The 9,736-nt window shown below is 48.7% G+C and overlaps 2 protein-coding genes across 5 annotated transcripts in view; both read right to left on the bottom strand.

The window, feature by feature from the left end:
- Positions 1-182, bottom strand: part of LOC101636724 (regulated endocrine-specific protein 18-like) — a 6,830-nt gene extending 6,648 nt beyond the window's left edge. The window contains exon 1 of the mRNA XM_012725248.1: positions 171-182. Within this exon, the coding sequence (XP_012580702.1) occupies positions 171-182 (12 nt within the window). The remainder of the gene's footprint in view (positions 1-170) is intronic.
- Positions 183-2,553: 2,371 nt separating this feature from the next.
- On the bottom strand, positions 2,554-7,864 carry LOC101636488 (regulated endocrine-specific protein 18-like). Of its 4 annotated transcripts, none has more exons than XM_012729245.1 (7): positions 7,682-7,864; positions 6,014-6,118; positions 4,868-5,000; positions 4,635-4,674; positions 4,381-4,519; positions 3,006-3,073; positions 2,554-2,714 (listed from the first exon to the last, which is right to left on the bottom strand). In XM_012729245.1, the coding sequence occupies exons 1-7, from the start codon at positions 7,785-7,787 to the stop codon at positions 2,664-2,666; spliced, it is 642 nt and encodes a 213-aa protein (XP_012584699.1). In that variant the 5' UTR covers positions 7,788-7,864; the 3' UTR covers positions 2,554-2,663. The 4 variants fall into 4 exon arrangements, with proteins under 4 accessions (XP_012584699.1, XP_012584706.1, XP_012584701.1 ...); XM_012729252.1 differs by having other exon boundaries at positions 4,430-4,519; positions 7,682-7,860; XM_012729247.1 differs by lacking the exon at positions 3,006-3,073 and having other exon boundaries at positions 7,682-7,861.
- Between the last annotated feature and the right edge of the window lie 1,872 nt (positions 7,865-9,736).

Raw genomic sequence — 9,736 nt, 5'->3', positions numbered from 1 at the left:
TCTCTCTCTCTCTCTCTCTCTCTCTCTCTCTCTATCTATCTATTGCTCCATTGCACTGAAACACACTGCTAGGAGAAGCAGTGGGCGAGGCAGGAACAGTCTCCTTAGCGCTCCCCCCACCACCTGCCATTTTAAACAGTCTTTCTAGAATATACCCATTCTTTTCCCACTCCGTTATCCATCTTGGTACTGAAATGTAAGGTTATTTTTTAAAGCAGCTTTCACTGTCTTGCTCCCCCATCAAAAAAACCTCCAGTGGCTCTCCATTTTCTATCAAATAACAAAGTTCAATAATTTAGCCCGTGCCTCTGCAATAACAACTTAAATTTATCTTCCTCTCTAAAAACGCCCATCTTGTACCTATTAATTCTGTTCCAGAATAATCAGGTTTTTCTGAACACTCCCTATCCATGTTACCTTTGTAAGCTTTACCAGGAAACAACAGATGTTAGGGTGGTTGGGGAATGGGCTGCCTCTGTGTCAGAGACAGGACACTGTGGGTGCCGGTAACTACATATGAGAGAGCCCAAGAGCTTGAAGCTTTTGGGCACATTTTGGGAAATATGAGTAGGGCTGGGTTTCTGGAGCAAATAGGTGGTGGCCTGGAGAAAACACTGCAGGACGAGAGGGAGTCTCTTGAATGCTCAATGCACCAGATAAATTGCTTGGACTTTTCCCTGTAAACAGAGGGTTAGTAAATGATTAACAAGAAATGCTGCAGTAGTGAACATATTTCTTATTTACAACTACCCTCTACCCCCAGGCCTGTAAGGTTGTCCAGGCTTAGTTTGAGTTGCTCTAAAAGCAGACTCAGACAAACACTTGGGTGCAGGTAGTTTGTGTGGAAGATGATCCCAGAAGTCAGAAGTGAGAGGTCTGGTGAGTTGAAGAAGGGAGAAAAGTCAGCCATGTTGTATTTTTAATCATCATAATTATCATCATGGATGACTGAGCTGCTTCTCACTGGGGCCTGTTAAGTGACCACGCTGTATACTCCTGAGAATTAAGTGTCCTCCAAAGACTGAAAGAATCTGGGTATTTTTGTATTAAATTAAGCCCTTAATGGATTGGGAGTTGCCCAGGGTGTGTTAAACCCCAGGTGCATGAGGCCCATCTGGGTCTAGGTAGGTAAGTTCTCCTGGTATTCTGGAAAACTCACAGGACAAGGAGAAGTGAGTCCTGGGGCTTGAGGTGGGAAGTTGTTAGTGACATGGGAACTGTCTACCTGCAGCCACAAGAGGTGGCCCAGGGGCCTGGGCAGGCCACCTGCTGCTTCCAACCCTGTGCACTCCTGTGGAGTGACCCTAGGTGCATACGGCTACTTCCCTGGCTCTGCAAGGCCTTTGAGGGCAAGAACCAGACACACAGAGGCTGAGCAAGTAAAGCACAGGGTTGCAGACAGGCTTGCACATGACTGGAAAGGCAGGCGGGAAATGGGACCGACTGGTAGGGAGCGCCTGAGTCAGTGAGAACTCGGTATTGAAGAGTATGACCTAGTGTGGGGTTTAGCTACACCCCAAACTCAACGCAGAGAGGGGAGATGGTGAGAACAGCAGCATGACTGATTATCAGTATGGTCTAGGAATAGTCACTTACTTACTCTGGGTTGCTGCTACATGGGTGAGATGTGTAGCCAAAATCCAAAAAGCCATTCCTTAGAGGAACTAAATCTTGTTTCAAGCCCATTTGCTTACACCTTTGAGTCCTCTCAGAGAAGCAGAAAGCTTTGCAAATAGAACATTCTGGTGTCTGGTTGGACTGAGCTACGGTGTGGTCACATGATCAGGTCAGGTTCCCTGAGCCCTTGTAAGATTCTAAGCTACCAGGACCAAACAAGCAAGAGCCATAACGTGTAAATATGGGGGGTGGGGGGGGGCGGGGGGAGCTCCCTGGTGTTGCAGGGGTTGAAGTCTCAGCATTATCAAGCTGGCCTCAGCCCCTGAGGCTGGCACACTAGTTCAATCCCCAGCCAGGAAGATGACCCACATGGCACAGCAGACCTCTCCTGTCTCCCCGCTGCTCCCCTCACAGTGTATTGCAGTAGATCCACCTGTTCTGCTCCCTGCTTTGTCTCTGGTGAATCTTCTCACCCCCTGCACCTCTGGCCTATACCCCATTTTTTGTATGCATAAATAAATAAAAATAGGAATCTTAAAATCAAACAAAAAGCCATGTGTATGTGTGCATGTTGACTACAGCACTCCTCTGTAAACTCCTGGGAGCTGGATGTTTGGGGACACCCTGGCAAAGGTCTTAATGCTGGAGGTGGAAACCCTCACAGGGACCAGGCCTGACATGGAAGAATGGGCACTGGGACCACACGGCACTTCTGGGTGTGGGTGCAAAAGGCGGCCTTTTCAGGGGTAGTCCCACCCTCGCTTTCCCCACTGCAGGAAAGATCACTGGAAGGAAAACAAGACAGAACTCAGCCTTCTGCCAGCACCAGCTTCTGCTCTCTCCTCACCCCCTACCCACCCCAGCTCCACTCTTCTATTTCCTAGAGATGCTAGCCAGGTCCAAACCCTACCATTCTACCTCAGAAAGAGTCACAGAAAGTGTCTACACGGATGTCCACTTTAATGATTCAGATTTGGGTCATGCTGGAACAGCCTCTCTGGAGGGCAAGGGGAGGGTACTAGGACAGAGAGGCTTTGCACAATGTCTCAGTCAGCTACAAGGTTGCGGCCCGCCATGGAGGGAGGCTTAAAGAAATCCTAAAACAAGAAGAAACAATGGGTTGGAGTCAGCATGTGGGGAGGTGACCCCTCTCTTTCCTCCTCTCCTGCCCCCAAATACTTCAGTGCCTATCTGTTCCAGTAAGGTCGCCAGCTGAGTGCCCACCCCCTTGCTCCAAGCCCCAACAGACACCCCATGATTTTCCCTTAGACGTGGGCTCCAGGCTGGAGAATTGTAGCTCCCAGCCACCCCCCCACAGCGGGGTTGCCTCCCCAGGATGACTGCCTTGACCCAACAACCAACCCAGGCTTAGGAATTCCAGTTCCTACCTCATGGGGGTGAGGACCAGCTTCCTTGGGGAGCACAGGGGCTAGAAGCCCCCCAAGGTGCAGGCTGCCTGTGGATGAAGGTGTTAGCTTCACTGTCCAGACCCCTCAGTCTTCCCAGGACCCAGATGACTGGCTCTTTACAAGTCTGTTTTCATCTTGCTCTCTGCATAACCCACCCCTAGCATCACTAGAGTGGCCTTTAAAAACCGTTGATCACATGATGACATTCAAGTGTTCTCAGCTTACTTGCAGCTGCACTTAAAATCCCAAACTTTGACCACGCTCTACGAGACTGTTTTTGGTCAGTTCTGGGCCTGCTTTCTGCCTTATCTTTTCCCACTGATGGTTCTGCTTACATGCCAAAGGTCCCTGAGTGACAGCTTTTGCACCATGTCTCTCTGCCTGGGGTGGCCTTTGTATCTTCTGGTTTCCATTTTCTTGTAACTTAGGACTTAGTCTCCAAACACTTGTCAGTGTGAAGGAGTCTGCTGCTTGGGACAGCCCAGCACCAGGCGTGCAGGGCTTGCTGGAGTCTGAGAAGGGCAGGGCCATGCCGAAGAAGAGGCTGGGACTTGTGGGAACTGCTCTGTCCGGGCACATGAACCTGCCCTGCAGCCTTCACCAGTAAATAAGCCCCTTGACCAGTCTCAGCCCCAATTTCTCATCTATAAAGGTGATGGGAATGTTCGGTGGGTGATTTTCAATCTGGACAATGAACAGTTGAAGCACGCTGAATGCCTCAGAGTCTCACTCAGGTCACTTCTACAGGACACAGAATACAGCAAGGGTGCATGAGGTGGGTGGGTGCCGAGTGTGAAGGCATCTGGCCTGATCCTCTCATTTATCCAAGAAGCTTTGCTATTATTTCATACATACAAGGGAGTGTGTGAAGAAAAGGAGGGTCTTGGGCCCTCCCTGGTGGCACAACAGGTTAAAGTGCAACACTATGAAGCCATCCACAGCCACTGCATCACCACTAGGGAGCTGACCCACATGGCGCGGCAGAACTCTCCTGACCAGCCCGCTGCTCCCCTTGGGTGTGTGTATCTGTCGATCTTCCTACTCTGCTCCCTGCCCTGTCTCTGATGAAGCCTCGCACCCCTCCCTGCCGCCCATCCCCATACCTCTGGTCCAGTTCTTGTATGCATAAATAAAGAAATCTTAAAAAAAAAAAAAAAGGAGAGTCTTTCATTTAATTTTGAAAACTGCCGTTTACAATGAGTATATTAAATCTATACTTATACATGATCTTATGGCTCATTGCGTCCTTAGTGGCTCTCTGCACCTGCCTTGTACCTCCACTCTCTCATATGGATACCCACAGGTCATCTTTATCCATTCATACATCAATACCCATTCCCTCCTTCATACCTACCTCCCTCATTTAAGCGTGATCGCAACCTCAGGAAAATTGAGCCCCTCACCTTGACAGGCTTGGCCACCTCCCGTTTCAGGGCATTTGAAACCACTTTGGAGCTAGAGCACTGATCCCTGTTCACCTTGGACACTGGGCTCTGTGAGAAAGGAAGCCAGGGGTCAGGAAGGAGGCAGCAAAGGGCACCCCAGAGGGAAAGAGATGGCATTCAAAGGTAGGGATTTAAAATTCTCAAGACGACATTCGAGTCTCACCTTGGGGAACAGGAGTCGGAGTTTCCCCTCATGCTTGCTCCTGGAAGAGACAGAGATGATTAGCAGGACGCCGCCTTGCTAACACCCACTCACTCTTCCTTGGCAGACATCACTAAAGTCTCATAGAGCTGTTTTCTGCAGATCTCAGGCAATATTAATATTCATCAACACCCATCCCAGCTCTACTCCATCTGCCCACCAGAGAGCATGGACTGACCACAGGCCTTACATACCTCACTCCAGTGTTTTTGGTGGTAAAGGCTGCCTGCCCATCCCTCAGACATGGATCTTGGGGGTGGGGTCGGCTGATGTGCTCCATCTCCTGGGTCATCATGTTCTGAGTGATGTCATCTTTCCAGAACAAACCTGAAGAGTGAAAGGATGCAGTGCATTGACTCCCGGGACATTCTGGCCCATTGTAGGGACTAGAGTGAGATTAACACTTCCCCAGTTTCCCAACTAGATAAACAATTACAATCTGTGGTGAGAATTAAATGAGATGGTATATAAAAGTTGCTTAGCACTGTGCTTGGCATGAAATAATCATTCAACTAGGATCAAAATTGCATTCTCTTAGTTGATTCAATTTATATTATTGTAGAATTAAATGAAAGTAGGGATGTAAAGGGTGCTTAGAAATTCTAACACAGCTGCCTGAATTCAAACTGTGGCATATCAGCATCTCCAGCAAAGCTTGTTAAAATGCAGATTGCTGCTGTTCCTCTAGAATTTCTGATTCAGAAATTCAGTAGGTCTGCATAGAGCTCAAGAATTAGCATTTCTAGCAATTCTGTGCTGATGCTGATGGTCCAGTCATGCACTTCGAGAGTCACCTCTGAAGGCATTATTCACATTCTAGGTATCAGTAGCAGCAGAAGTAATATTAACTCAAGGCAGATTTCCTATCCAATCTCTTCATTCATAAAACTGCTCTAAGAAATGGCCAGCATCTTTCTCCAAGGGACTGTCCTTTTCCTTTCACTCCTCCCCTCTAATTGTCATGTATTTTGTTTTGCTTCCTACTGAGAGGATGACCTACTGAGAATGTGTGTTTTCTCCTGACCAAGGATTCCTGGTTCTGGAAAAACTCAAGATAATTCTAGGGGCTGGCTAGCCCCAAGGAGTTGGATGCTGGTCTTTTCCAGGGGCATCTTCTCAAGCTCCTGCTGGGTTTTTATTCAAGGGCAAACAGCCCACTCCTGCAAACTCTGCCCCTCCCTTTGAGCTCAACTCCTTCTCCATGAGGTGAATATAACAGGGAAGTTTCTAGTAGATATCCTGAGGAAGAAAGTCTCAGATCAAATGGCCCTTCCTTAAGCCCTCCCACCTCCCTACTCCTCAGTGGGAGACCCTAGCCTCTCTTCTTCACCTCTACTCACCTTGAGGCACAATCTGCTGGAGTACAACTCGCAAATGCCGGAAGAATGGGCTGGTAAATCCTTGGAGGGGCCAGAGCTGCCCGAACCCCACTTGGCCCTGACCCTCTAAGGGCAAAATAGTGCTGTCAGCATGGAGCTTGGCTGTAAAGCTCCCAAATTCCAGCTGAAGAAAAGTAGTTTCCTTCCACTATTACCACTGGATTCTCTGGTATCTGCTCCTCTCACCAAGCCCTCTCTTTTTCATCCCCCCTCCCCATCTGTCCTGTTCTTTAGCTTCTGCACCTTGTTCACCTCAAATACTGATTTCTGGTTAAGAAGAAAGCTTACAAAGAGCAGCCTGTGGAGGTTCAATTAATTAGAAATGCAGAAAAGACACACATTGAATTGATAAGCAGGTGAACGGATCGGGGGAGGGGAAAGAGGAAAGCCTCTGCAGTCAGGGGGAGACTGGAATAGGCCTGGAGTCCTTGTGGTATATAGAGAGTCTTTGGGTGTTTGGAAAGCCAGGGGGGAAGGGTAGGAATGAGGGATGAAAATACCTAATGCTCTACTCTACACACCTTCCCTTATTCCAGTGAGGAAGTAGATGGGGTACGGTCGGAAGAGAGCTCAGGGTTCTTTTCTATAGCCAATCGTTGTTATTTACAAACAGATTTTAAGTCAAGGAAATTCTCCCCATTTAAATTCATCCTATTATCAATTGTCTGGCTTTGGATAACAGTAGAACTGCCAGCTACTGAGAAGGGAAAGAGCTTCGGGAAGAGGAGATCTTTTTCTGAAGCAGTGCTCCAAAGGGAAAAGTGGTGAGCTGGAATAGACTGGACAAGACCCTCGGCGCGACTGGAGCTGTCCGTGGTGCTGACATTTGGCCTACCCCCGGTTGGAGGTTCTCTGGGAGATAAAGACCTAGGCACCTCCACAAGGCTTCCCATTCTAACCTTTTCCAACGAACGCCCCGCCCCTCCTATTATCAGCCCACAGGCCTCCTCCCACAGTCCTTCTCTAGTCTCTGCTTTGGCCTCTAAATCCGGAGGGGAGAGTAGGCGTCTCCTAGGAGCTTGCCCCCTCTAGCTGGACTCCTCGAGTCTGCGCATTGCGTCCCTGACTGCTCAGACCTGAGTCATCGCTGGTCTCCAGCACTGGTACAGAGGGGAGGGTGGAAAAGAAAAGACCCTTCCTTTTCTGCTCCGCCCTTTTACCCCAGCCTAACCTTCCCCCTCTTATCGGAAATCGGGTCGTAGCCACCAGGCTCTGAGAGCTTATGAAAAAACTTGGCCCGTCTCTCCGCCCAGACTTTTCTCCAGAACCAGGGCCCAGGACTCGCGGTCCCCACTTCTGTGCAAACACCCTGCTCTTCTTATCCTTCAACCCGTTGCATCTTTTTCCTGGCTCAGCCCCTCTTACTCCTATGACCCCCTCTGTCTGTTTGTTTTCTCATCCTCCTCCCGAATCTCCAATCTTCTTCCGAGCCCACTTCTGCTTAGGTCTGAGTCTCGTAGTCTCAGCCTCAGCCTCCGCCTGCATCTCTTTTTGCGACATGCTCTCTACATTGATCTCTTCACACGCCCCCTCCCCCTTTTCCTGCTAAATTCCTAACCATGAGGCACCCAACCCATTTCTTTCAGGATCGTCCTGGCTCCGCCCGCACCCCCCACGTTTCCTCCTGACCGTGGCCACTAATGTCGCTGCAGCCCCCTGGACGGCTGATCAGCAGCAGGAAGCAGAGACACAACCGGAGCCCCTCGGATCCCCCAGGCCACAGTGGGCGCTGCATCCTCCTAGACCAGGCGCGCTCGCTCCCCGCCCAAGTCCGGTGTGGGGGATGGTAGAAACTGCGGGCCGCAGGGGCGGAGCGGGGCTGGGCTTCCTACCCGCCGCGAGGCCGAATCTGCACAACCCTTTCGAGGCAGCTGCGCCAATCGCGGGCAGACCCAGCTCTTGCAGACGCCTACCACAAATCCTCCTTTCTCCTTACACCCCCGGGGTACCCCACCACACGCACGCCAAGCTCTCCTCCTTTTCTTATGTAAACCAGTGCGAAGAACTCTCTTCTCTGCACCCAGTCCCGCCTGAGGTTGGAGAAATGGACTGTGTGTAAAACGTGGGTGTGAATTATACCTACATCAAAAGTTTGTTGTGAGGATTAAATATGAACTGTAGGCACTCAGTGAATTGAGTCTGTTTTTGTTATCGTGATGCTCCTTACCCTCGCCCACCTGAAAACCTTCGATTGTGGGATCGACCTGCAAAATACATTGCACATCCGTCCACGTTGCCTCATACCCACTGCCCTGGCTTTGCTTCAGACTACTGTACTCTTTTTAATGAAACTGTTGCATAAAGTAACTGTCTTTGAAATGAACGGATCTTATTTCCACCCTTGTTTAGATGTGTGAGCTTTCTAACTCCTAGACTGGCATTCAATTATTTTTTCATTAACTTTAAAATTTTCCATTTTGAAAACTTTCAAGGTTAAAAAATGAAGACTCTAAGGACATGGATGTGCCTACCAACTAGACTTAACAATTATGAAGATTTTGTCACATATTTTTTTCTTGATGAAATAATGTAAAAATAATTTACAGACATCATGACATTCACGCCTAAATCACATAATGTGCATCTCTCAGAATTTATGATTTTAATACATGACCAAGAGGTAACTGGGACCTCCAAACTTGCACACTGAGAGAGATCCATACTCACAAAGGCAAGGCAGACTCTTAATGTGACAGAACTTTAATGGAATTAGTGTGCATCAAGAGAGAAGAGGAGAAAGGATATTTTTTCCAATAAATCACCCAACGTTAGCCATCCCTTCATGGGCAAATGTTCAGCCAAATAGCCTTGGCCTAAACCAAGGCCATTAAGGTCTGAAAATGTGCCTCAAGTCTAAGTACCTTCTGGTCGGGAACCACAGGAAAGGGTTTCTGAAGCAGGTGCCAGAAAGTTGGGATAAAGAAGCAAAGTGAAAGTACAAATCAAGACAACGCCTGCCATTGCCAGCCTCCCACATCCAAGTGTCTCTACATGTTTCTCTTCTACATGTCTCCTCTGAGGAGAACCAGGGTGACATCAGCCTGCAGGAGCAAGAGCTCCCTTTTTTTCTCTCTCCCTCAACCCACCTGCCATTCTTGTTCTATGCAGCAACGGGCTGCTCAACTCTGCCCATCAAGTGGGGCGGGAACATGACACACTCCCCTTTTATGTACCCATGATAGCTTCCTGTGTAACTGTAATACCATCACGAGGTCTGTCAAAGGCTGAATAATGACCCCTACAGGGGTGCTGTCTGAACTCCTGGAAGCTATGCACATATTACTGTGCATGTCAAAAGAGATGGTGCAGGTGTGGCTAATCTCAGAAGATAGTTAATGCAGATGGGGAGCTTAGACTGGATAGCCCAGTTATGCCCCGTATAACCAAAAGGGTCTTCAGGAAGGAGAAGCAGGAAGGTCAGAGTCAGTAGTGGGAGATGTTGGAAGGGAGAGGTTGGAACCAGGCAAAGAGCCACAAACAAAGGAATGCAAACAGCTTCTAGAAGCTAAATAAGGCAAGGAGATGGACTGTTGCTTCAGTCCTGCTGACCAACAAATTTCTATGGTTCTAACCCTGCTAACCCAACACGTTTCTATAGTTCTACTCAAGTTTGAGGTCCTATTACAGCAATTGGCTAGAAACTGATACAGCTATTGACCTTTTAGCTATACACTTATGTGTTAG

The sequence above is a fragment of the Condylura cristata genome, unplaced genomic scaffold, assembly GCF_000260355.1.
Source record: "Condylura cristata isolate star-nosed mole 26May11 unplaced genomic scaffold, ConCri1.0 scaffold00002, whole genome shotgun sequence".
NCBI lineage: Eukaryota > Metazoa > Chordata > Mammalia > Eulipotyphla > Talpidae > Condylura > Condylura cristata.
The sequence above is the reverse complement of the archived record's forward strand: the minus strand, read 5'-3'. Positions and strand labels throughout refer to the sequence as shown.